The following is a 25417-nucleotide window of genomic DNA, read 5'->3' on the forward strand; positions in this document are numbered from 1 at the left end:
AACGAATTAATCAATGATAATTGGAAAAAGTCCGTGCAGTGTGTGCGGCGAAGCGGGCGATGGAGCACATTTCGGTGCTGAAGCGTGCAGGTTAGTTTTTATTTAAAGAGTATTAAGATTTGTTTGATTTTTTAGGTGAAAAATGTATTAAGATTCATTATTTCAAGTTGAAAATTAGGTTAGAAAATTTCTGGGAAACATTTTGTTACTGTATTTCCAGATTTATCAAATTTTTTCATTTGCCTTCACACTAGATTTAAGAACAAAATATAAGATCCTAAACATTAAAAATAAAATTCTTACATGTTTTACAGAGCTTGTGCTGCGTTTTTCCGACGAAGTGTTGCTCTCAACAAGGCCTACGTGTGCAGAGCAATGGGTACCTGTGTTATTCAGAAAAGTGAGTTTTAAAAAATTTAAAAAATTTTTGAACATCAATAACGTCAGAGTTTTCAATCTCAAAATCACAAACCACAGATGCAAACTTTTCGCCTTCACTTGCGTGGGCACAAAAGCACAAAAATATTTGTTTCCAAAGTAATCTGAGAGCTTGAACTTATGACCTCTGAAATATGGAAACATCAAAATTTTTTGGTTGTACTCAATCAATTTTCGATCATAAGACATTTTTTTTTCTAATTTCAGATGTTCGATGTATGTGCCGCGCATGTCGATTCACAAAGTGTATTGCTGTCGGAATGAGAAAATCAGGTAAGGTGATTCCATCAGAACTTTCATAAAAGAAGATTGATGTCAATGAAAAATGATGAAAAAGATATGAACAAATGTTTTGCCAAAAGGCAAGTTGATACCTCTCAACTGCTAAAAAATCGAGGTTTTATCTTTAGAGTATGAAAACAGATTAAAAGTGGAGTAGCGCCGGTGGGGAAAGTGTGAAAACCTACTTCTATGGTGCCAAAATAACCAAATATCATAATAAAATTTTTCAGAAATTTTTTGTAATTTTTTCAGTTACTGTCAAAAAGTGACAGTTACTCAGTTTTTGCCACTCATAATTTTGGAAGTCCACCAAACAATTTTTTTTCTATTATACTTTTTTATACTGTAATTTTGTTTTGAATACTTGTATTAAAGTACTGTAGGGATCGGAACATGCGGCATTGTTTTCGATTTCCTTAAAAGCTCATATTTTTTTCAATATTTTGGCAATTTGCCAAAACTTTACCCAGAAATTATGAACAAACTAATATTTTTGAAGTATGCATATTATTATTATGATATTTGATCGTTTTGCATTGCTATAAGTGTATTTAGACAAAATCCCCAACTGCCGCTAGTCCACCTTCAATGTGAATTTTTGGTTTATAGTTTACAGAACCTTGAAAAATGTTTTGGGGAATAATTTCAAAAGTGAAAAGAGTGTGGAAATAATTCGAAGCCACGATGCAATTTATTATTTTTCAATTTTTAAAAGTTCCTAACTTTTTGAAAACAAATCACAACTTTCAGCCGTTCAACGCCATCGCGAACTGTTTGCCAGCCAAGAAACTTCATCAGAATCTTCATCGAATCCAAGGATATCCCCAACTCTCAGCTGGCCGATGGTAGTCTCCGAGTACCTAGTTATTGTTAAGTTCATCAAAATTTCAGGATATCTCACCACAAAGTTACGAAGAAACGGGTATGCCAACATTAAGTCAACTCAACGAGAACTACAATCAAATGAGTACAGTAAGACGGGTTATTCATAATACAGGCGGTGACAATATATTCCATGTTAGTTTATCTAATTTTTTGAAGGAATTTAATTTGTTTTCAACATTTTTCAGCGCCGAGAACCAAAAGCAGTTGCGTACACCGACGCACATAATGTACATTTGAAAGAAATCGGGCTTGTCGCTGATTGGATTATCAAATCTTATCCAGATTTCGAGCAACTACATCAAGAGCAAAAAGTGAGCTTTGATTGTTCTTTGTGTGTTTGAAAATGAGAAAGCAACCAGATTTAAATCTAGAGATATTCCCAGGATTGGTTTATTTTGTCAGTTTATTTTTCGGGTTTCTTTGTTTCTATCAAAAATGTATTACTTTGAAATATTGCCAGTTTGACGTTTTTTTTTCAATGAAGCCATAGAAAATAGTCTAATAGGGAAAATACGTCAACTATCCAAAATTCATGCGCTGTTCATGTAGGATTGTTCAAGAAGTATTCAAGAGTTCTATTTTTCAAATAACCAGCTGTAATATAGTTTCCAAACCCATATTTTTCAGAAGCTACTCTACCGAAATTTCTTCTTACCTTTCATGATTCTGGAGTGTGGCTACATGTGTTGCCTAAACAACCGAACGGACATTTTATTCCTACCATCCGGAGACTACATTGACTGCAATCGACCGGAAACATTTTACGGTCATCGAATCAAATCCCATTTGATTAGTCCGAACGAAGCAGTGAGGTTTGTGTTTTGATAAGACCCTGTAAAGAATAATTAAATGTAGAACAAGAAAAGTATAAATAAAACTTTGAATAGTATACGAACTAAAACGAATCTGTATCTTTGGTGATTTTAGAGTTTTGTATATTTGTCTCCTATATTGAAAAATTGAAAATTTTGCCTTACATACATTATAATTGAGAAAATTCAAGACAAGTTTAAAGGTTATTAGAATTTTACCAGAACCACCGTATTATCAAAATATAAAAAATGTCACATCAAATTTGAATCCAGCCAGTCCCGCGAAAGATTCCCTCTCGATTTCGCATGCCGACAACGCAAAAATGAAAAGGGTGGGTAATACCTGGCGGCCGACACCTTACGGCTTCCGCGCCTCCTTATACATAAAGTTAGGAAGCCACGCCCTTCGAAATACACACCAACTCCGTGGGCGTGGCTTCCTAACTTTATTTATAAGGAGGCGCAAAAGTCGTGGGATGTCGGCCGCTAGGTAGTACCCACCCTTTTAATTTTTGCGTTGAACGGCAAAATCTTAAAGAAAGTAGGCGGAGTCTTCTTTAATTCCAGCATCTTCCAAATCTTTCATCTCTCGATTCGAGCCAATTTTCGGCATGCGAAATCGAGAGGGAATATTTCGCGGGATTGGCTGGATTCAAATTTGATGTGACACTTTTTATATTTTGATAATATAATGGAAATTCATTTCATTGATTTATTTTATTTAGTTTATTCCTTCACATAATTAATACAACTGCATATTTTCCTTTCCAGAATGTTCGGCCCGTCGTTCGAAATCTACCGAAGGAATGTCCTCGATCCAATGCGACGAGAAAACGTCGATAATTTCGAATTCTTCACTCTTTGCTCATTAGTCTTATGGGATCATGGTCTAGAGGGTCAAACAGAGGAATGTGTCCAGATGGCTAGATGCAATAGAGAGAGAATTCTTCGAGAAGTTTTATACTACTACAGAAGGGTGAAACAAATTAGCGATCCATCGATGCGGCTTGCCAATTTGCTCGTGCTACTTCCAGCCCTACAGGTAACTGAAAAATGCTCTCATAACATACCTAATTGAAATTTTTGTTCCAGAGATCAGTAAGAAGGTTTCAAGAGGATGTAGAGATAACTCATGTATTTAATGTATACTCAGTGGAGGAAACATTTTACGAGTTGGTCAGTGGAAGACTATCCGATAGCTTTTTCCAAACTACCCAGTTGACAACAAGTGTGGAAGAGGAAAAAGTTATCAAAACAGAGGAGATTGACAGTGTTTGGTAGGTTTTTTTTTTGGTGAAGAGAAACTTCAAACTGTAGAAGAACTTTGTGGAAATTTTAAAATGCGAGTTTAATTCGAAAAGGCTATACCATTATATTTCGGAAATTGAAAAAATGTTCACCTTTTTTAGTATTCGGTCAGTCTTTTTTTAATCTACAAAAAGTATCAAATTTTTATTTCTGGTAATACTGATTTCTGTCGATTTGCAATTCTGGCACTTGCCAGTTTTCAAAATTTCCGGCAATCGGCAAGTTTGGAACTTGCTGAAATTGACGAAATACGTAATTCTTGAACTCGCGGGCAAACTTTTCTCCATTTTTTTTTCCGAATTATTCATTTAGCGTACAGTCTATTCAACAGAAGTAACCATTTCCAAATCAGTACGTGCTCAAGTACTAAAAAGTTCACATTTGACCTACCAGCCTACTGACCAGCTGCACAGCCTTGGTGTCCACCGATCAACACAATTTTACTCAAAATCTTAAAATTTGATAACTATAACTTGTTCACACAAAATTTATAATTTTTTCAGGGATCTCAACAAAGGGCAGTTGGTCGAAATGTACGAATTCCCAACTCCACCACTCCATACGCCGACCGAAATGGATCCATCCACCACACAGCTCTAAACTATTTCCTATTGCTAACAATATTCCTCCGCTGACCTCAGTTTTTGATCTGGCATAACTTTCTCCTCCAGCCAGAATATAAAAGAGTCCCCCACCACCGAATATATTGACACGGTTCATTGTTCAGCTTTAATTGTTATTTTGTTATCTGAAAAAAGTGTGTTTTTAATTTTCAGGAATGTGTGTAATACCTATATTGTAATTGTAAATTTACAGTAAAAATGATTCGATAGAACACATAAAGTCTTTCCTCATAAGGCTCATATTCTCTCGTCTAGCAAGTATTACATTTGTGATATCATTGTTTTAAATTTTGAAGTTTATCAAGTTGAAATGAACAAATTTTAAAATTCATATTTATACAATTTAAAAGTTTTCATTGGAAAAGTGCATCTAAACATTTGCATCAGAAGAAAGTCAATCCAAAAATAAAAAGTTTGTCATACTATTTAAATTTTATAACGATCTTATCTATTCAATTACAAAAACTCACGAATTTTGCTTTAATTTAAAAATTTTGAAAAAGAGTTCAATAAGAAAAAAAAGCATTTACAAGCCAGAAGCATTGGTACTCCATGCGAATTGTTCAACTTTTCCTAATATGCAAAATTGGCTTGTGTTTCCAGGAAAATATGTTTATGACCAAGTTTTGATAAAAGTTACCGTATACATGTTCTCTATTAGTGCTGCATCTCCAGTAGTACTGCAGTCTCTAATGGGATTACCGTTTATTCTCTATTAGTGCGGCATGCCGCACTAATTTCCGGGCCTTCCGCGACTTGCGCACTATTACCTATATTTTGATTGTAAACTTACAGTAAAAATGATTCGATAGAACACATCAAGTCTTTCCTCATAAGGCTCATATTTCCTTGTCTAGCAAGTATTACATTTTTGATATCATTGTTTTAAATTTTGAAGTTTATCAAGTTGGCTTGTCTATTCAGGAAAATATATTTATGACCAAGTTTTGATAATTGTTATGTATTGTTCTTATGAAAGAATTTTGCACTAAAAATCTGATGGGAAACATGCAAAATTTTAAAAGTTTATTTGTTTTTTGAAAAAAATGTCGAAAATTCTTATAGAAAAATTTCCAACGATTTAGGAAAAACTAAACATCTGATACAGTTTTAAAAAATTGTATTTTAGTTAAGTATTCATCGAATGTGCAAGAAAGGCTTATGCTGACCATCTAGTGTAGAAATCAGTAAAAACAACTCTAAAACGTAGATTATAAATTTCAGACTGAAAATTTTTAATTTCTACATTTATTCCAAAAACTGGAAAAAAAAAGTAAAAATGTTCCAAATGATAATTTTGGAGATTTTCTAAATGAAAATCATCCCATTAAATCATTAAACTTTTCAAAAACTATTGTTTGGAGCAGTATCGGAAAAATGTTCTGGTAGCAATTTCAGATCGACTTTTTTCCAGTACAAAGTGCTCGTCCGCTGCTAAATTTTTTGTAGGGACCTATTTGAAAGGTTCTTTTTCAAATGGCATCGGTTTCATTTTGAAGTCTAAAAGTGTCCTGAAAAAATGGCTTCCCTGGTAAAATACATAAAGGTCAAAGTTTTAATTTTATCCGTGAGATTTTATCGAGACCAATGTTATATGTCGTACTTGTGGTCTGCAGGAAACAAGATGCAAAAGTGACACCTGTCGATGAAGTCGATGACTTCCAACACGAGAAACGAAACAAAAAAAAATCCAAAAAAAAAGTAGGAGAAGATACGAAAAATTGAGCTCATCGACTTTTTGAGTGATAGATAGATGTGCAACTACAAAAGAACAGAGAAATTAGTTAGACGATTGATCAAAGGGGGAATATCACTGGGCACTTGATGGATACGCCCGGGCGGCCCCAGGGGCAATTGCCGTACCCCATCTCGATTGGGATACTCGACAAAAGGACGCACAAAAAACGAAAAAAAGATGGGTGACGCAAGTAGCACCTGGAAAAATGGGAAGAGGGGGGTCCCATGTGCTTGCTCCTGCTCCACGTAATTGTTCTTGAGTCAGTGTGCTGATTCGAGCTGGTAAAGATAGATACGTGTCCGTTGTCCCTTTCACCTTTGGCGTGACGTCAACTATCAATAAACGATCGGAAAACACTGACGGGAGGGCAAAAAAGAAGCTGTAAAGTTGTGTGATCTTGTATTATCACCAGTATCATCATTTGCCGGCGTTCCTTCCGGCTTTTTTCAGACCTTTAAAAATGAAACCAACTAAAACTTACTAAAGTGACCCGTAAGTATATATATATATATATATCAATTTTTGTGTTTTGGTACATACCCCAACACAGGAAATTTTGAAATTCGATAGCATAAAGTTTCAATAAAATCAAATTCGGAACTATGATAAAACTATGATTTCAACGTAATAATGATTGCACAGGTGTTTTGTAAAATACTTATGGTCAACAGTTGTCCACTTGTATTTTGCACGTGAAGTCAGAATTTCTTATTTCGGTTTGATCTTCAAAAAATGCGGGAGTTGAGACATTTCAACTGATTTCGCATGGTTAAGAGCGTGCTGACGTCACAATTTTTCTGGAAAAATATTCCCTCATTTTTTGTAGATCAAAATGTAATGAGACAGCCTGACAGCGCGTGATTTTGCAGATCACACATATTACTATAGCAGCGGCTCTGTTGTTATGTTGTCTACATATTACTAGAACTGTGGAATTTCGGTAGAAAAATTTCTGAAAATCCAGATTATTTCTAATCATGAAAAATGTCAAAAGTATGTAGTTCTCATTGGGCTAGTTTCATATGTTCCGTTTAAGCCAGTCTATCACACTTTTTCGATAGTTTTTATTGCAGTCTCTTCTTAAATTTTTATAAAACTTTTAATTTGTTCTGAACAACATTTATTATTATTATTTCGATAATTCAAAAAAAAACATTTTTGGAAGTCCAACAAAAATTGAAAATTAAAATTTATATGAGTAAGAACGACATTTAATCAAGGTTATTTCAGGACCACATATGCTGTGCGCAGTTTTAATCTATTCTTGGCAGATTGCCAATTTTGGTGTAGGAAAAACAATTTTGACAAACCAAAGTTGCCACAATTTTATCAATTTCGTCTCTGTCGTAGTTCACGCCTTGATAAAAATTAACTAAAACAAATTATTGATCAAAACCTATTATCAATTGTGTTTTGTTTTTTGTTCAGAATTTTTCAATAACTAAAAAGTGTAGGCGCACAAAAAGGAATCTACCTTTTTGTCTACCTTTTCCCCATTCCGAGTACCATTATTTCATTAAGGTTCTCGTCTTTGCCCCTCTAATTTGTTGTTTGACAGGACGTTCTTCAGATTTGTTTTTTTTTCTGTTTAATGATCTTGGTTTTTTGGGGTATTTAGTTTTTGGTATTAAATTCAAAAGTTAATATTTAAAAATTTTTATATTGCAATTTGTCTTGAAGTGTTATTATGTACACGTTTAAATATGATAATTTTCGCCATAACTTACTTGCATGTGTTTCGCCGCACCGATTGCAATTTTTGGTAAATCGTGTTAATTTACGGGCCACTAAGGCGTTATCGGTCTAATTTTTAATTTTCACAGTAATTTTTATATATATTTTTTATAAAAAAACAAATCGACACGAGTTACAGTAACTCGGTTTCCGCCTAGCGAGACCCATGCGCAGAACATTTGACACAAAAAATTCTTATAATAAATTGTACGACTATTTATTAGAAGCCTTTCAAGTAATATGATCTTAACCCGTAAGCAGCAATAATTTTACAATAAGCTGGCACCCGACGTTGATCGGGGTCGGCGAAAGGCTAGCGACATCTTAAAGGAATCATTTAGTCTCTCAATTCATGCTTCTTGATTGTGCTACTACTACATTCGAAAACTAGCTTTCAGCATCTAAATTAATTGTTTTATGCAGTGAAATTTAGAAATCTCGCTGGGACAATTTTCTTATATTCTGAGAAGTCGTAAATTTAGTAAGTCTGCAAAAAAAAAACCATGAAGCTTCTTAAAAAATTCAATTTTACCAGTTGTGCCCAGGAATTACAAGACTGTAGATTTTTATCTAAATTTACAGGCTTTCAAATTTTGTTTTTTTCTTTAATTACCAAGTTAAGGTTTCTTAAGATTGTCTTGTTTTTCACTACAATTTTATTCCCCATTCCTCAACCTTCTTACATTGGTAAAACCGGAAATTAGAAAATTCCCCGATGTTTTGGTTTAGCTTAATGTCCTCAAGCTCTTTTTCTCTCCAAGTTGACCGCTTTAGTTTCATCCTATCAGTTTCCACTTGTTTGTTCTGTTTATCCTGTTTATCCTGTCGTGAAACTTCTCAGCTTACAAACATACACATGTGGGACCCTCTTGACGACAAGCAAAAACGACAAGATATCGCCGTCTTTTAATCACAAAAAAACACCACGGAAGATGGATAGAATGGAAAAATGAAGACTGATTGAGATGCCAAAAGTCTGCGGGCTTTGAGCAAGGTGGGGTAGGGACGCGAGATTGGAGCAGGGGAGACACGCGGAGGGAGAACCGAGGACCACAACTGTTCTACAAGATATACAACGAAATGTGGTTGGCAAGACGGAAGGGACGGGTGTGCTCTATCTGATCTTCTTTTATTATCACTTTCGAAATGTGTCCTATCAATCCTATCAGCTCTTGTCGTTGTTCTGTTTTTAACAAGATTAGTTGATGGAATTTATCATTGATAATAGTTTAGTTCCCAGACATTTGGAGATTTCGCGAATTTGCCGGATATTTTCCATTCCGGTAATTTGCCAATTTGCCGATTTGCCGGAAATTTTCATATTCGGCAAATTGCCGAATTATCGTTTGCCGGATATCAGATTTGCCGGAAATGTTTAGAGGGATTTTTTATAAGACAAAAACTCTTAAAACTGTGTCTGTTTGAATTTTTTCCGTTTTTTTTTCTACATATTTTCATAGAATTTGATTTCTTTTCGAAATAGATATAAGAACATTCATAGTATGCGTTTAAGTTTGCTATTTGAAATTGAAATGCTGCAATTTCCTAAAAAAAAAAAAAACATTTTCGACAAACTGCCGTTTTTCCGGCAAACTCGGCAAATCTGCACTTTGCCGATTTGCCGGAAAAAAATCGTTTGCCGCCCACTCTTGATCCTGGGTACATCAAATTATAGTCTGCAAAAATGGCACCTTTTAAAAAATTTGAAAATATCGAGAAAAATGTGTAAAAAATGTGTATGTGTAATGTGTTGTCACCATAGTTTCCTCAAAAATTTCTACACTGTATTTCTACTTTAACCCATACACTTCAACTTCTGCACCTAATACAGGCTTTCTTTGAATTTGTCACAAGTAATAAATCATAAAACAATTCTTATGATAATTCTGGAAATAAAACGGATCATGAGCTACCAAGACAAATTTTGGTCAAACAGAAATGTATACTTTTTTTCTAAAAATAGAGCACAATTTCTAATTTTGAAATATGAAATTTTAAAAATTTCCAGAATTTACACTAATTTAAAAAAGTACTGTTTCTTTCCTCATTCCGGCTCTGAAAATAATAAAATTTCAGAGTTTCTTTTTAGATCTTTTTTCAAACATAATATTTCTTTTTTAGTTGGTAGAATTGAGTTTTTAACTTTTTTTTCTTTAAATCTTGCACATGTTTGATTTTGAAAGTTCTCTGAATCTTCTCAAAATAAAAATGCTACTGACTGATTTGTTTGAAAAATTTTCCAAATTACCGTCCACCGTGCCCACATTCCATTTCTAAAAACCATGTGGACTTCCAGTATCCCCTAATTCCTCATTCATAATTCACTAGAGCCCTCCATCAAAATGCGGGTGCAAATTGGAAAAGTGCAAAACGTTCACATTGAACTTTAATAGGCCCAGTTCTTAGTGCTAGAGTTTAAGGTTTGACAGGACGAACAAGATGCAAAAAAAAAACTACGTGACTAGACATATCACGTTTCGGCCGCTACTACTTTTTGCGTTGATAGTCTCTCCTTTATCAATCTCCGTCCCCGCCACTGGTCTCGTCACTCTCGGGTCCTCAGGAAGAATAGGAAGAAGAAGCAGAGAAGAAAGACGAAAGAAGCAAAAGCAGAAACAGAAACTACTCTTTTCTTCGCACAATAATATCTTCTCCTCAACCTGATCTCTACTTTTTTTCTCATGATCCAAATCACATCATCATCATCATTTGCGAATTGACTGTGTTCTATTCTGAGAGCCCATATGAATCAAAAAGAGGCGGCACCCAAACTTTTGACGGTTGATGATATTTGTATACCTTACGTTGTGTCGTTTCGTCCGAAGATTTTGAGTGAGCGGGTAGGAATAAAGTGGAAGAGATAAAAAGTCATAAAATACACTGCTTCACGGCGGTGAGCTGAAGAGAGATAGCCATCGGGCTAGAATATCGATTAGTGCTGATCTGATTAGTATTTTGAAAAGTGTTCCCCTTTTTACAAGACATATCAAACGCCGTTGTTTTGTTTTGTATTTACTTTTTATTGAACACTCTTCTAATTAAGAATCTATTTTTTTACTTCTCGCTTATTTTCTCAAATCGAAGAAGTCCATTAGAAAATATAGTTTTTCATTTATTTTTCAATGTTTTCCTATTAATGTTTTTATTAAGTAAATAAATGCAAGGCAGCTTGCATTTTCTACCATAAAAAGTTAAATATTATAATGTTATGGTGCATTGAAAACTTCAACGCCTTAGTTACAATCTAGATCGCACCGAATTTTTCCGTGATTCCGTGATTTTTAAAAACATTGTTTTTTACTCCAAAACGCTACGTGTACTAAATCAGGGACAACGTTGAAGTTCCATAAAGTGATTTTTGTTATATCTATTTCATTTGTCAAGATTAGATATAATATTGTCAAGTTTAAAATTGAATTTGTAAAATCATCTTGAAATATGTTTTTTTAGTTATACAAAATATCGTAATGTCCAAACTTAATAACGAAAAAAACATTTTTTATTCGAACTCCAACTTTGCAAAGATTTTTCGTGCCGGAAAAGGTCACAACCAATTTTCTAAAATGGATAGTTTGACAGCAAAATTAATTAGATTCTTTTTTAATACTGTGGTGTTTCTATTGAATCACAAACGAAAAACCGAGAAAAAAAAACCAAAAAATAAAAACCAAAAATTTCTAAAAACTCCTAAGTTGATGTATTCAAAACTTCAATTAAAAAGTTAAGAAAGTTTTATGACACATTTTTTTACCCACTCTACTTACTTTCTTTCTTTCTACCTATAACATATAATTGATAATCCAACCGGTACACCACTTGAAAAAATACAATGTTTTATTTTGAACAATTTGCAAACCGATTACACCGCTTTTTTATCTTTTGAAAAGGTTATCGGAGTCACTGTCTGGTTTCGTGTGCTGCCTCGCGCGATGGCGGATAGATAGATCAAAAGTGTTGTGTACACATGTTAACTCTCTTCGATTTTATCCACGGTCTCTTGTTCCGCAATTTTTCCATTGTTCGTTTCACCTCCTGATTTTTCAAGATAGTTTGCCCAAAAAAATAAACCCGCAAAATTGTTTTTTTTTCGTGGCTTTACCAGTCTCAATTACTGTGGGCCTATAAAATCTTTTTTAGTGCCATAAAAGGTTTTTCTTTCGCAATTTCTTCTTTTCCCGTGTGAGTTAATGGCCCGGAAAATATTAAGATGCAAGGTAAAATTGGTGGTTCCTAGTTTTGCTCAACGTAGATATCATGTTCAAATAGAATCGCATATAAAATAAAATAAAATAAAACGAAATCACCTATTCTTATGATCATATTTTTCTTTTTGATTTTCGATTTTTTCGTTGTTTCCTTGTCACCTTGCGTCATCGTTTCCCTTGGTTTATACTTGGCCCAGATGGTGAAAAAGGCCATTAGGATCAAGACGTCACATTTTTCCACATGTGTGGCTGCTGGACCCGGGAAAAATCTGAAATTTGTTTATATTTTTAGATCGCAAAATATACACAATCTGCGAAATTCCTTCTTGTGATCTACAGCTCTCCCGGCGGTCCAAACGATTATGATTTGTTGAAGAAGCATGCGAAATTCCTTACTATTCTTCATTTTTCTGCCTTCGGTAAATTTTTCTTTGATTTTGCATTTTAAATTGGCATTTGATTTATTTAATATTTTTTTAACATTTAAGCAAAAATACACTCATAATGATCCAAAACAACCAAATATCATAATAAAACACTCCTAAAAGATTTTTCATAATATCCTGTCAAAATTTTGAAAAATAAGAACTTTTGAGGAAATCCAAAGCAGTTTTGCATGTTCACACCCCTACAATGTTTTAATGAATGAATAAGTAAAACAAAATTAAAGTATAAAAAATGTAGGAAAAAATTTTTTTTGGTCGACTTCCAAAATTATGAGCTTCAAAAACTGAGTAATTATCACTTTTTGACAGTAAATAAAAAATTTTCGAAATTTTTAAGAAACGTTTTATTATGATATTCGGTCATTTTGGCACTATAGAAATAGTTTAAAACAGTTTCCCCACTGGCGCTACCCCACCTTTGAAAAAAATTTAGAAATTTTCTGGTAAGCGAAAATTAAATACACTAGTTTTTTTGGCAACAAACTTCTAAATTATATTGGAAACTAATTTGATAATTGTTTAAAATTTAAGATGTTTCTAAATGTTCAATGACTTTTTTTGCAAATTTTCGAAAAAGTTTAAAATTTTAAATTTCTAACTGCGATCGAAATTAAACCATATATAAATACTGTTTATTGAATTTTTTGGTTTTTTGATTTAAAAATTCTTTTGAGTACATATGTAGTATTATACATAAATAGCAAATACTCTTTTCAAAAATCACACTAATTTGAGTTTGAAATTGTTTTGATTATTTTAAAAATATATAAACGTTTTTTTTTCTGTTTCAGACGATATTAGCTGTTGATCTCATTCACCTCCATGATGGCTCCCCACTTTTTGGCGAAGAAGTTTTATCACAAACCGGTAAACCATTGACAAGGTTTCAAGGTATTCCATTTGCAGAACCACCAGTTGGCAATCTCAGGTACATTTCTTATATGCATGCGCAAACTCATTGTATCATTTTTGCAGGTTTAAAAAACCGAAACCAAAGCAACCATGGAGAATACCTTTGAATGCGACAACTCCACCGAACAGTTGTATTCAGAGTGAGGACACTTACTTTGGAGACTTTTATGGTTCCACTATGTGGAATGCCAACACTAAATTATCCGAAGATTGTCTGTATTTGAATGTGTATGTGCCTGGAAAAGTGGACCCAAATAAGAAATTGGCTGTAATGGTTTGGGTTTATGGAGGAGGTTTCTGGTCTGGCACAGCGACACTTGATGTCTATGACGGGAGGATACTTACTGTGTAAGTATCTTTTTTAGTACGAGTAAAGAATTTGGCAACAGATTAGAATGACGTGATTTAAGGAACAAGAAGTTTTTTTGGAATTTCTTTTTTTTTAATCTGAACTGTTTTCAAAAATCCAAAACACAAAAATTTAAAAGTTTGTTTCAAAAAAAAATTTGAAAACACTCCAACATGTTTACAGAGTCACAGAGTATCTTAATTCGGAAAAATTGAGATATCTTTTTTCAAATGCAATATGCTCTTCTGAGATTAATTTTTTTAAACAAGCATATTTCCCACTTAGAGCTATAGCCCTTTTCTTAATTTTGAAGCAACAAAAACATTTTTTTTTAACTAATTATTATCAATTTCAGTGAAGAAAACGTGATTCTGGTTGCGATGAACTATCGTGTATCAATATTCGGATTCCTCTATATGAACCGTCCCGAGGCACCAGGAAACATGGGAATGTGGGATCAGCTTCTTGCGATGAAATGGGTTCACAAGAACATTGACCTGTTTGGCGGAGACCTTAGTCGCATCACATTGTTCGGTGAATCAGCAGGCGCGGCGTCAGTGAGCATTCACATGTTGAGTCCGAAAAGTGCACCTTATTTTCATGTGAGTTTTGTTTGAAGAAAAAAAACGTTTTTTTTTCAAAAATTTTACAAATCTTAGAGCACTTTATTCGAATTTTATGTGTCCCTTTTAAATAACTACAAAATGCAAAAATAATTATTATACAAAATTATACAAAAAAAACACAAAAATGTATAGCGAAACTTTAAAAAAAAGTGTTAAGTTTTCCAGAAAACTTGTTCAGTTGAAAAATTGACTTATATAGTGATTAAAATTTATCAAATTTATATTTCACCTACTTCTATACACATAAACTATGAATTTCATACTCCAGAGAGCAATCATCCAATCTGGCTCGGCAACATCTCCTTGGGCCATCGAACCGCGTGACGTAGCATTAGCGAGAGCAGTTATTTTATATAATGCCATGAAATGTGGAAACATGTCTCTTATCAATCCAGACTACGATCGAATACTGGACTGTTTTCAAAGAGCTGACGCAGATGCTTTACGGTGAATTTTTACTTTTGAACTGCCTTGATTTGTATGAAATTTGTCACTTGTGTAGTAGAGCCCCACGTGGTGTCGGGATATCCCAATACAGCTTGATCTACAATAAATGCGGGAATTTTTCCCCAGAAACTATGTGACGTCAGCACGTTCTTAACCGTGCAAAATCAGGTGAGAACTCTGCGTCTCAACTCCCGCATTTTTCGAAGATCAAAGGGAAATGGGACTTTCTGACTCCACGTGGTCCCCCACATTTTTTTCGGATAATTCTTTAATTTTTAAATGGGGGGTTCTAATTCACAAGTACTTATATTTTTATAGGGAAAACGAGTGGGCTCCTGTTCGAGAATTTGGCGATTTTCCATGGGTTCCCGTTGTCGATGGTGATTTTCTATTGGAAAATGCACAAACCTCGTTAAAACAAGGAAACTTCAAAAAGACCCAACTCCTGGCCGGAAGTAATCGTGACGAGAGCATTTATTTCCTGACCTATCAACTTCCGGATATATTCCCAGTCGCTGACTTTTTTACAAAAACTGATTTTATCAAAGATCGGCAATTGTGGATCAAGGGTGTCAAGGACCTGCTACCACGTCAGATACTGAAATGTCAGCTCACACTAGCGGCGGTTCTTCATGAATACGAACCTCAGGATTTACCAGTGACACCAAGAGACTGGATAAATGCAATGGATAAAATGCTGGGAGACTATCATTTTACTTGTAGCGTTAATGAAATGGCTCTGGCTCATACGAAACACGGAGGAGACACATACTATTACTATTTTACACACAGGTACGCAAAAGAATCGGGATATAAAAAAGGCAAATAGTGGGCTTTTGTCACCACGGTTAATGTGAGATGTGCGCAGATTTCTCAAACATTTACTCCTAAGCAATACTTAATTACCGTATTTCCTCTATTAGACTTGGATGCAAGACTATTTTTCGATTGGCCTCTAGGGGCGCAAGACTAATAGAGGCTGCAAGACTAATAGAGGCTGCAAGACTAATAGAGGCTGCAAGACTAATAGAAGAAATACGGTACGTCTATAGACTGAAACGGTACTACTCCAATATTGAATTTAGCTTTGAAGTGATCTATGCCAATCAGAAAATGTGGCATTAATAAAACTGACCGGTGCGGTTCTAAAAAAGTTACAAAAGTTCGTCATGCCTTAGAATTATGAACAAATTTTGTGATAAAATACTATTTGATAAAATACAAAGTTATTTTTACGTAAAAAAAGAATGCGGCTATTGAATTTTTCCCACGTGAACTGGCTCACTCTCTTTCTTCGCTCGGCTTTTTATATTTAATTAATTTTTTCAAAACCACCGGGCGTCGTGGCGGGCGTCTGTAAGCTAGCATATTGGCGGTAGAAAGTGTGAAGTTTACGACATGCTTTCGATTCTGAATCATCCGATTCGAAATCAAATTAGTCTTCTCTACTCGAATGGGCATGGCCGCCCAAAAAAAAATTTTTGTTTAATTTTTCTGAAAGTTATTTATTTTAGCTGAATACGGTAAACACGGAGTTCTGAAGATTCTAAATTGTAGGTACTGTATTTCCTCTATTAGTCTTGCATGCAAGACTAATTTTTTATCAACCCCTAGGGGTGCAAGACCAATTTTCGAAAGCCCTATAACTTTGGAAAAGTTGCCAACTTTTGCTGATAACTTGACTTTTTACCGTTTAAGCCATGAAAAATTGATTCTTTTCCAATATTGCATAAGCTATTCGGGTTCAATTTATCCAAAAAATTACAAAATTGTTGAAGTTTCCTCTTAGTATAGATGGCCAGGCAAAAATAGGGGTGCAAGACTATTAGAAACTGCAATACTAATAGAGGCTGCAAGATTATTTTTCGATTGGCCTCTAGGGGTGCAAGACTAATAGAGGAAATACGGTATTTGATAGTTTTTTACTAAAATTCAATAGTTTTAATTTTTTGGTACGCACCATAGGTAATTGGTTTTTTTTTAATTTGCTAGTCATACACCAATACTTGTAAAACTCATAGCATAAACTCGTATCATTTTCAATTTACAACATTCATTTAATTTTGAAAACTTATTCAATAACTCTCATCAATTTTCGAAAGACTATGCCACTTTGTTAGTCAAAATATATCACTTGGTACAAGCTCGCAATCGTCAATGCAGTACTAAAAAAATTATATCTAGTCAGGTATGTTCCATTAATCTTTTGTAGAGCTTCTCAACAAACATGGCCAGAATGGATGGGTGTTTTACATGGTTACGAAATCAATTTCATTTTTGGAGAACCATTAAATCAAAAAAGATTCAACTACACTGATGAAGAACGAGAGTTGAGCAATCGGTTTATGAGATATTGGGCGAATTTTGCAAAAACTGGGTAAGTAATCTTTTCGAACTTACAATTTTCAACTACATGTTGCAGAGATCCGAACAAAAACGAGGATGGATCATTTACTCAAGACGTGTGGCCAAAGTATAATTCTGTTTCAATGGAATACATGAACATGACCGTTGAATCGTCATATCCCAGCATGAAACGAATAGGGCATGGTCCGAGGAGAAAGGAGTGTGCATTTTGGAAAGCGTATTTGCCGAATTTGATGGCTGCAGTTGGTGAGTAGTTTATGGCAAAATAATTTGATCTTTTGAACTGCCGGATGAGTTATAAATTATTATCTTCACTTCCATATGGGTTTGAAAATGTATCTCGAAGATTTAGAAAAAAACTAAAACAAAAATTTTGAAAGAAACACTGGAAATTGGTTTAGCTATAATTATACTTTTTTTCGAAAATAGGATTTTCCATTTTTAGAAATTTTTAAAAAGTCTCCTTATAAAATTTGCTCTTTTGAGGTCGAAAATATTTTGTTATGCCAACCAAGGGTGCGCGGCAATCAGAAATTTTCGGCAATCGGCAATTTCGGCAATTGCCGGTTTTCAAAAAAATCCAACAACCGACAATTCTGGCAGTTGCCGGTTTTCAAATATTCCAGCAAATCAGTAATTCCGGCAATTGCCGGTTTTTTTTTAATTTCCGGCAGTAGGCAATTTCGGCAATTGCCGGTTTTCAACTAATCCAGCAACCGGCAATTTCGACAATTGCCGGTTTTCAAAATTTCCGGCAATCGGCTATTCCTGCAATTGCCAGTTTTCACAATTTCCGGCAATCGGCAATTCCGGCAATCGGCAATTCCGGCAATCGGCAATTCCGGCAATCGGCAATTCCGGCAATCGGCAATTCCGGCAATCGGCAATTCCGGCAATTACCAAAATTACCAACTCTCCATTTTACAGCCGACGTCGGAGACCCTTATTTGGTTTGGAAGCAACAAATGGATAAATGGCAGAACGAGTACATTACAGATTGGCAATATCATTTCGAGCAGTATAAAAGGTTACCGAAAAAAAAAGTGACGAATTTACATCGTATTTTTAATATTTTACAGGTATCAAACGTATAGGCAATCTGATAGCGAAACTTGTGGTGGATAAATATTGGACAGAGTTCTTATGTCAACAAGTTTTCCATTCTCATCTTCTCGTCTCAATTCCTTATATTTGACTTTTATCTGAGTCACCCTGTCAATTTTCCCTCCTATTCCTGATTCAACATTCCGAATATTCAAATTTTCAAATTCATCGTAGGTGAATAACCAGACCACTTTCCTTTCTTCCTTCTTTTTTTTTGTCCTTCAATCATGTTTTATGTTTTTTTCTTTCGGTCACAACGAGCTTAGATTTGTAAAATAATGCTGGTTAGATGCTTCTTTTAAGTCGTATTATATTCTCGAATTTTATAGATTTTTCCTATTTCCTAGAATTTGATATTCTTACACACACTGAAAATCATGTACATTTGATATACTCTGAACAATTGCCATTGCGATGTGATTTCTAACAAAAAGATTTATGGTCTTATTTGTAATTATTTCAGCATATACACCCACACATTTCTAAATTCCAACTATTTACTTTCCGAAATGTGTCAATAAAGAATTATTGAAAACAGATAATCGAATTTTGAAATGTTTAAATTATGGAGATTAAAACTAACGCAAAGTTGAAATTTTCTGAATTCTCGGACATTGGAATAACATTTTTCGAACTATCTATCATATATTCAAACTTGATGAATTTTCTCCTGTTCAAAAATCTCAAAAACCATATATGTTGTCAGATTCCGACAGAAATTCTTATCCAGTCGAGACATTTTCATCTAGAATTGAAAACTTCCTATCACCTTTTGTATTGAAAAAAGTATTTAGATACGGCATGAACGTAATTGAAAAAAAACTGATTGAAAATGGAATACAGATAAAAATTTGATTGATGTTAGATTTCACTATCAATTTTTAGTTGGCAGGATTAGAAAACTCGAGCCTTCACAAATTTGAATTTTTATAAAAATTATTATAGGTTTCATATTCAGTAATTCGAAAGCTAAAAACGACAACCTTTCTCAAAAAATAACTGTTTTTTATGTGACTTCTATGTAACTCAAAGGTGTATAATTTTTGACTAAATTTTCATATTACGCTTAAACTTTAAAAGTTATAATAACAAAATCTAAGCACTTAAAGGTGAAGTAGCGCCAGTTGGGATTTTGTCTAAATGCACTTGTAATTATCCAAAACGACTGAAAATCATACTAAAAAAAACCCTAAAAATTCGAGGTTTTTTATAATTTCCGGTCAAAGTTTTTGCAAATTGCCAAAATTTTGGAAAATATGAGCTTTTGAGGAAATTCAAAGCAATGTCGCATGTTCCGACCCCTACAATGCCCTAATACAAATAAGTAAAACAAAATTAAATTATAAAAAATGTAGGAACAATTTTTTTCACTTTCCCCACTGGCGCTACTCCACCTTTAAGTATAAATTATTTACGTTGTTTCATTCCACTACACTTCAATTTCAGGAAAAAACTCTATGAATTGAAATTTCGCATTCATGTTTAAGCCTGAAACCCTTATCGGAATTTCTAAAATATTTTCTTAACCTGCACTGTACTGTTCCGGCGTTACACGGGTTGATGTAAGACCAAGTGAAGCACTCCTACAATAACTTTTCTGTCAAGTGTTCACCATATTAACTGCCGTTTCCACAATGATTTCATATGAAAAACACACACTCAAAACAGGAAATGTGATCAATGAGTTCTCAGATTATATTTCTATTTTTGAAAGCAAGCTCGCAGCTGCTTTGTTTAAACATGTCAAAATAATTCCCGACTGTGTTTTTTTTCCTCAGTTTCCTTGCCCACTTTTACGACTAAATTGATTTCACTTCTCAGGCATACTATTGTGAAACTTGTTTGCCAAACGTTTTTTTAGTGGAAATAATACAGGGATGGCATTGTATTTTTGGGTTGCCTCTGTGGCATTTTTCTTACATTTTCTGCCAATTGAACAGTTGATTAGCAAAGAAAAAAGGTCCTTATAGGTTTTGTTTCGCCAAAAATTTGTTTTTTTTTAATAATTTAACACTGATTGTTCACATTTAAATACACACGCAAATGTTTTTGCTTAAATACTTTCTTCATTTTTTTAAAAATTTTTTTTAATTCTCAAAAATTCAGTTCAAATTTTCGAAGAGAAAAATCTAAATTTATGTCTAATTAAGCATGTTTATTTTTAATTTCTAACCCGCCATTAAAAAAATTTCAAATTTTTATGTTTTGAAGCTAACGCAAAAATTCATGTGCTTTTTGGACAACAATTCATCTTAAAACTCAATGAAATAGTATATAGGAAAGTATTCAAAAATTGTAGGTAATGTACTGAAAACAGGGAAAATTTGAGCATTTTGCCACAAAAGTGGCAGAATATAAATTGAGTGAAAACGATTTGACGCAAAATTTAAAAGTTACATCTTATGTTTGCATGTAAAAATTTCTTCAAACAGAAATTAAAGAAAAGTTTCAGAAAATGTGTTTAAACGTCTTGTTGAAAAGCGTTTTAGAAATTAAAAACGTAGAAAATTGAGCGGCAATTTGAATTTCGAAATATTTGAAACTAAATTGCCAGTTTTTCAAGAAAAATTGGCATAACTGCTTCGGTTAGAAACATTGAGTTTTTTTCTCATTTCCAAACATCAAAAGTTGCGAATAGTTCTTTCATTACTTTTTTCCGATCGATTAAATGCGAATTCTATACATAAAATGCTCCGTATCAATTTTTTAACGTCGTTATCACACCTTCCCCACCTCATTTTTATCAACCGCTAGGTCTGTAGGCCGGCCTTTAGTTCACTTTTCAAAGTATTTTTTCTTTTCATTAAAAAAAATTGATCATCTCACACAAAAAAAAACCTTTTACTTCTATTGTCTTGTTGCTAGGCGTTCGTTGTAAAAGGAGACATAGTGCGGGGTGAGGTGTTCATCGATTCGCCGTGGCCTAGAAACCGCGAGGGACGAGGAGAGGGGGACACCTCGACCGCAACGTTTTTTATATTCAACGACGGTCATTTTTTTTGCCATTTTTTTCAATTTTAAATCGTTTCTGATTAGTTTCCAATCAATTTTTTTGGCAACTATGATATTTTATTGTTATTTTTGTTTGAAAGAGACGAAACAATTAAAATTGCTTCAGAATAAAGTAATTTTTTTGTTTAACATCTAATTCCCCTGTAAATTTCCCAGATTATCAAATTTTAAGTTTTAAAATTTAAAATTTAAGTTATTCAAGTTTGAGCAAAAATAATAAGCCTCCCTTACTAAAAACCTAAGTACCCATTGCAACATACTTGTTCTCGGAAGATCGATAATTCTTTCACCTCCGTCGTCTCATTTTCTCCTTTACAGTTTTTATTTTCAGGTAACAAATATAATGAGTTCGAACAAGAACAATATAACGACAAATGTGATATCAGCTGCACAAAGAGCCCATTTTGAGGAATCCCCATTAATGCAAAATGAGCAAGTGATCAGAACACAAGGTGCTTTACACAGGCTTGTGGTCATCACAGTGCTCTTTCTCGCCCTCACACAGGTAATTTTCATATCCAAAAATTTCCATAATTTTACGAGATTTCAGTATGGATATGGAATCGCCTTTCATTCATCACTAATGAGCATTCAATTTGCTGCATCTGCATTGGCGTTCATCAGTTCGATTGAAGTACTTTGGCATAGTAAAAGTAAAAACGATATTGCGAATCGACACAGTGTTTTTCTTCTTTATCGGTAAGATTTTTAATTGAAAACTTAAAAATCGGAGTAAAAATTCGAAAATGAGCAGCTGGAAAACTCAACATCCCATTTTTTAAAACTAAAAATGCTTTCTATTTACTATAGAATTGTAAAAATTCATTTATAAGTAATCAGAAGTATATTAAAAGTGAAGTAGTCCAGTTAAAACTGTGCCCAAATATACGTATAGCTTCTCAAGATATAAGACTTCAATTTTTTTTAAATTGTAAGTCAAAGCTTTGGTAAGTTCCAAACAGTTTGTGATTTTTGAACAATAATGCAGCATTGCCCATTTGGACCCCTACAACACTTAAATACTTATATTTGATACAAAATTAAAATTAAAATTTTGGAGAAAAATAATTTTGGATTGGCTTTTATAATTATTAGTGGCAAAAAATGAGTGATCGGAGCATTCAACTACAAATAAAAATTTAAAAAACCTTTTTTAAAAAGTTTTACCTGTTTTTGTGAAGACGTTAAAATCACTAGAAAAAAGTTTTATATTCCTTGACATTTAGAAATATCCCCGTGATTAAATACTTTTTTCTCAAAAGCACTTAATTTGTACAGACGCTATTGTTATTCGGTAGACAAATCTCATTTTCCATCAGGGTTACAACATAGAAGCTTAATTTTTATTAATTTTCAGAACCGCTGGAACGGTTTTCTTCATCGCATGCCTTTTTCTCAACTTGACCCATTGCCTCGAAGACGTTAGTGATCTCAATTCAGCGACCCACTCGGAAGTTGGGAATGAGACGGAATCAGTTGAAGAGGCTCATGAGCATCCCATAGCTTGTAGGTTACCTTTGAATTAAATATCATAAAAGTTGAAAATATACCTCATGTTCAAACCACTCAATTTGAACGTTTGGTTTTGTCAAAACAAGTATGAAAATTAAACCCACTCTGTAGGTTCTAGTATAGTTTTGTACGTCATATGCACAATGACATATTAGTTCAAAGGTACTCTGCACCTTTTTTCTGATAGTGAACATCAAGTTTTACCATTCAAGTAATGTGTCAATCATTAACAAAGAATCGCGATAAGATAAGAGGTCTCCCGATGATGCAGGAGCTGGAGTGGAAATGAAGTGTACTACCCGTTTTATATTGAGATACACGAGTGAGTTTTATCATCTCCGTTGTGGTCTAGTGGTTAGGATTTATGGCTCTCACCCATAAGGCCGGGGTTCGATTCCCCGCAACGGAATATCCTTTTTTTAAACCTTTCTCATTTTATAATGCATTAATTTCAGACCACACACTGTATCTCTCGACTGCTGATCTTGTCATCAAAGCAATCTTCAGTGTCATCTACAATGCACTTTCTATTCACTTTGTTCCAAATTTCATCGCCTTGGTGGCACCGCCTGTGCTCACTATTTTGATATTTTTCTACAATGTTAACGAGCTCGACTACTTTTTCGGATGGCTCAATCATCATCTGGAACCTGTCACGTCTATTTTGCTCACCATAGTTTGCATTTCAATCGCCATTTATTCATGTGAGTTTTTTTTACATGTAGCCGTTTCGAAAAACGCGAAAACTACAAAAAAAATAGCCTTGTTTTTCGGAGAAAGTTAAGACACTTTTGCTCACTTATTCAGTAGTGTTGGAAAATAAAAAAAAAGTGTAGAAAAATGACGTATTTAAATACATTTTCCGAAACTACTTAAATAACCCCATAAACGTTTCAAGCTTATAAGCACTACATTATCGAAAAAGTGCTCAAACCCCAGTTTTGGATTTATTTTATTTTGTTTCAAGACTCTTTGAAACTCATTCAATTTTATCCACGTTTCAGTAATCCGCAAAAAACAATTCTTGTTAGCCGAAGGACCAAGGGAGTTCAAAATTGACGATATCAGCAGTTCGGTGAAGGCCAAAAACAGTAGGCTTGAGAAAGTGGATCATGTGCATGCCAGTTGTGAATGGCCGCAAGGATTTACGGTTTCTTTGAAAGCTTACATAAAGGTAGGTCAAACAGAATATGGGCACGGGTGGCTAAGTGGTAGTGGTGTAGCACTGTCACCCAAGAGGTCGCAAGTTCAATTCCCCCCTCAACCCGAAGGTTCACTCAGCCGGCTCGGAAAACGAAAGGTAAAAAATAGGTTATGCTAGTCCCGGTACGGCTTAAATTCAGACTAGAAGAGATATAAACGCCACCAGTAACCCTGATAAATCTCTTGTCCGCAGGATGCTTTATCGGCTCACCCTTGAACCAAACGGGCAACATTTAACCTTTAACTTTTTTTTTCAAATTACTTCATTTCTAAAGTATTCCTGATTTCAGGTAGAAAAGACCAACAAGGATTGGGTAGCACAGGCTGCAAGTGACTTCTACGAGCTCAAAGCACTCCTCCATCACGAAATCAAAGCACAAGGTGCCAAAGAAGTGAGTTGATAGAACAAGTGGTCCCCAGACCGGCACAGGTATTGAGCCCGCGAATATCAAGGGTAGCGAAAGAGAAACGAAAAGCTCAACTTATTGGTGTCTATGAAGATAGATGAGCAGGCGGTGGTGTTTCGATTGAAGGGCACCTCGAATAGTGTAAAAAAAATATATATATGAAGATTTGATGGATGGACTGAATTTTAATGTTCCAGGTTGTTGTCGAACCGGTTTTCGTTGACCAAACCGAGCTTACCACAGATTTTATGGATCCCATCTGCATTTCAAGGAGCTGTCACAATGAGGATGTTGGGTGTTGCACAATTCCGAAAAGTACTGGAGACGTTTGAAAATAGTTAAAATATCTTTGAATTTTTTTTTCTCCAAATTTTTATTTTTATTATTCTACTCATTTCGCCAGTTGTTTTCTGTGAAGCGTATCTGATTCGTGTCGAAAAACCCTTTCAATGGGTATATCACCATTCCATTCGCGGTTTACCCTTCTCTCTCTTTTTATGTGCAATTTCTTTTACAATTTATAACTCGTTTCAACATCTGTGAGCTTTGTACATGATCGGTGTTTCAAGTTTTAATATTCTTGTCTTCCCTCCCAACCAAAGTGTCTTATATGTATGTGTATATGTATTTTGAATTTTTTTTAATATACACAAGTTACCAGCCGTGGTCGTTTTTATTCATTTAGTGAGCCTCCTTCAATTAAACAATGGGTATAAGTTAACAGGTATAATTGGATTTCAAATTTGGAACAGGGACCCCGTCTTCAGAATCGTGCAAGGATTTAGACTTCTACTCAAAGTCGAATGGCCGTTCTGGAAAAAAATTCGATACGGAACTGAAAAATGTATTGTCAGATTTTCAGCTGGTTCTTTGAATTGCTTGTGAAACTTTTAAAAGCATTCCATACACCGAAAACTTGAAATTCACTACTAGCAACTGAATTATAGGAAACCTCATTCAATTTAGGCAAAAATTTAAATTATTCTGATTCCCGTTTTTATATAGAA

General features: G+C 34.2%; 3 protein-coding genes and 9 non-coding genes across 15 annotated transcripts; 9 read left to right on the plus strand and 3 right to left on the minus strand.

The window, feature by feature from the left end:
* nhr-28 (Nuclear hormone receptor family member nhr-28) lies at window positions 1–4675 on the plus strand. Of its 2 annotated transcripts, NM_001029217.7 has the most exons (10): window positions 1–90; window positions 315–400; window positions 646–711; window positions 1471–1565; window positions 1612–1737; window positions 1791–1916; window positions 2233–2417; window positions 3189–3459; window positions 3510–3694; window positions 4229–4675. In NM_001029217.7, the coding sequence occupies exons 1-10, from the start codon at window positions 14–16 to the stop codon at window positions 4323–4325; spliced, it is 1314 nt and encodes a 437-aa protein (NP_001024388.1). In that variant the 5' UTR covers window positions 1–13; the 3' UTR covers window positions 4326–4675. The 2 variants fall into 2 exon arrangements, with proteins under 2 accessions (NP_001024388.1, NP_001024389.1); NM_001029218.7 differs by having other exon boundaries at window positions 315–711; window positions 4229–4580.
* C11G6.5 lies at window positions 416–564 on the minus strand. Its single transcript, NR_072850.1, has one exon. It is a non-coding gene; the product is annotated as an Unclassified non-coding RNA C11G6.5 (non-coding RNA).
* A 1737-nt stretch (window positions 4676–6412) lies between the features above and the next one.
* Window positions 6413–6475, plus strand: C11G6.6. Its single transcript, NR_072851.1, has one exon. It is a non-coding gene; the product is annotated as an Unclassified non-coding RNA C11G6.6 (non-coding RNA).
* Window positions 6476–8708: 2233 nt separating this feature from the next.
* W09B12.2 lies at window positions 8709–8979 on the plus strand. The gene has a single exon (NR_072852.1). It is a non-coding gene; the product is annotated as an Unclassified non-coding RNA W09B12.2 (non-coding RNA).
* Window positions 8980–11749: 2770 nt separating this feature from the next.
* W09B12.4 lies at window positions 11750–11842 on the plus strand. Its single transcript, NR_072853.1, has one exon. It is a non-coding gene; the product is annotated as an Unclassified non-coding RNA W09B12.4 (non-coding RNA).
* On the minus strand, window positions 11750–11842 carry W09B12.3. The gene has a single exon (NR_072854.1). It is a non-coding gene; the product is annotated as an Unclassified non-coding RNA W09B12.3 (non-coding RNA).
* Window positions 11843–12317: 475 nt separating this feature from the next.
* Window positions 12318–18814, plus strand: ace-1 (Acetylcholinesterase 1). Its single transcript, NM_078259.9, has 10 exons — window positions 12318–12444; window positions 13263–13399; window positions 13447–13731; window positions 14088–14334; window positions 14627–14805; window positions 15124–15597; window positions 17018–17182; window positions 17228–17418; window positions 18100–18199; window positions 18252–18814. The coding sequence occupies exons 1-10, from the start codon at window positions 12406–12408 to the stop codon at window positions 18295–18297; spliced, it is 1863 nt and encodes a 620-aa protein (NP_510660.1). The 5' UTR covers window positions 12318–12405; the 3' UTR covers window positions 18298–18814.
* Window positions 16140–16237, plus strand: F01G12.19. The gene has a single exon (NR_102248.1). It is a non-coding gene; the product is annotated as an Unclassified non-coding RNA F01G12.19 (non-coding RNA).
* Window positions 18815–21619: 2805 nt separating the features above from the next.
* sur-7 (SUppressor of activated let-60 Ras) lies at window positions 21620–25075 on the plus strand. Of its 3 annotated transcripts, none has more exons than NM_001392907.1 (7): window positions 21620–21793; window positions 21839–21987; window positions 22646–23122; window positions 23256–23504; window positions 23805–23974; window positions 24294–24395; window positions 24608–25075. In NM_001392907.1, the coding sequence occupies exons 3-7, from the start codon at window positions 23086–23088 to the stop codon at window positions 24740–24742; spliced, it is 693 nt and encodes a 230-aa protein (NP_001379862.1). In that variant the 5' UTR covers window positions 21620–21793; window positions 21839–21987; window positions 22646–23085; the 3' UTR covers window positions 24743–25075. The 3 variants fall into 3 exon arrangements, 2 of the variants coding, with proteins under 2 accessions (NP_001379862.1, NP_741942.1); NM_171809.4 differs by having other exon boundaries at window positions 22646–22794; window positions 24608–25072; NR_132551.1 differs by having other exon boundaries at window positions 21632–21793; window positions 24608–24742.
* On the plus strand, window positions 22501–22521 carry 21ur-15036. The gene has a single exon (NR_072855.1).
* On the minus strand, window positions 23133–23220 carry F01G12.15. Its single transcript, NR_072856.1, has one exon. It is a non-coding gene; the product is annotated as an Unclassified non-coding RNA F01G12.15 (non-coding RNA).
* Window positions 23138–23209, plus strand: F01G12.t1. The gene has a single exon. It is a non-coding gene; the product is annotated as a tRNA-Glu (tRNA).
* Window positions 25076–25417: the final 342 nt, after the last annotated feature.

Source organism: Caenorhabditis elegans, chromosome X, assembly GCF_000002985.6.
Source record: "Caenorhabditis elegans chromosome X".
In the NCBI taxonomy this organism is placed as follows: Eukaryota; Metazoa; Nematoda; class Chromadorea; order Rhabditida; family Rhabditidae; genus Caenorhabditis; species Caenorhabditis elegans.

Coding starts and splice junctions, on each gene's coding strand:
- nhr-28 (NM_001029217.7), top strand. CDS start 14: ATGATAATTGGAAAAAGTCCGTGCAGTGTGTGCGGCGAAGCGGGCGAT. Junction 712..1,470: donor TGTCGGAATGAGAAAATCAG/GTAAGGTGATTC, acceptor CACAACTTTCAG/CCGTTCAACGCCATCGCGAA. Junction 2,418..3,188: donor AGTCCGAACGAAGCAGTGAG/GTTTGTGTTTTG, acceptor TTTCCTTTCCAG/AATGTTCGGCCCGTCGTTCG.
- sur-7 (NM_171809.4), top strand. CDS start 21,632: ATGAGTTCGAACAAGAACAATATAACGACAAATGTGATATCAGCTGCA. Junction 23,975..24,293: donor CTTTGAAAGCTTACATAAAG/GTAGGTCAAACA, acceptor TCCTGATTTCAG/GTAGAAAAGACCAACAAGGA. Junction 24,396..24,607: donor AAGCACAAGGTGCCAAAGAA/GTGAGTTGATAG, acceptor TTAATGTTCCAG/GTTGTTGTCGAACCGGTTTT.
- ace-1 (NM_078259.9), top strand. CDS start 12,406: ATGCGAAATTCCTTACTATTCTTCATTTTTCTGCCTTCG. Junction 12,445..13,262: donor TCTTCATTTTTCTGCCTTCG/GTAAATTTTTCT, acceptor TTTCTGTTTCAG/ACGATATTAGCTGTTGATCT. Junction 14,335..14,626: donor AAAGTGCACCTTATTTTCAT/GTGAGTTTTGTT, acceptor TTCATACTCCAG/AGAGCAATCATCCAATCTGG.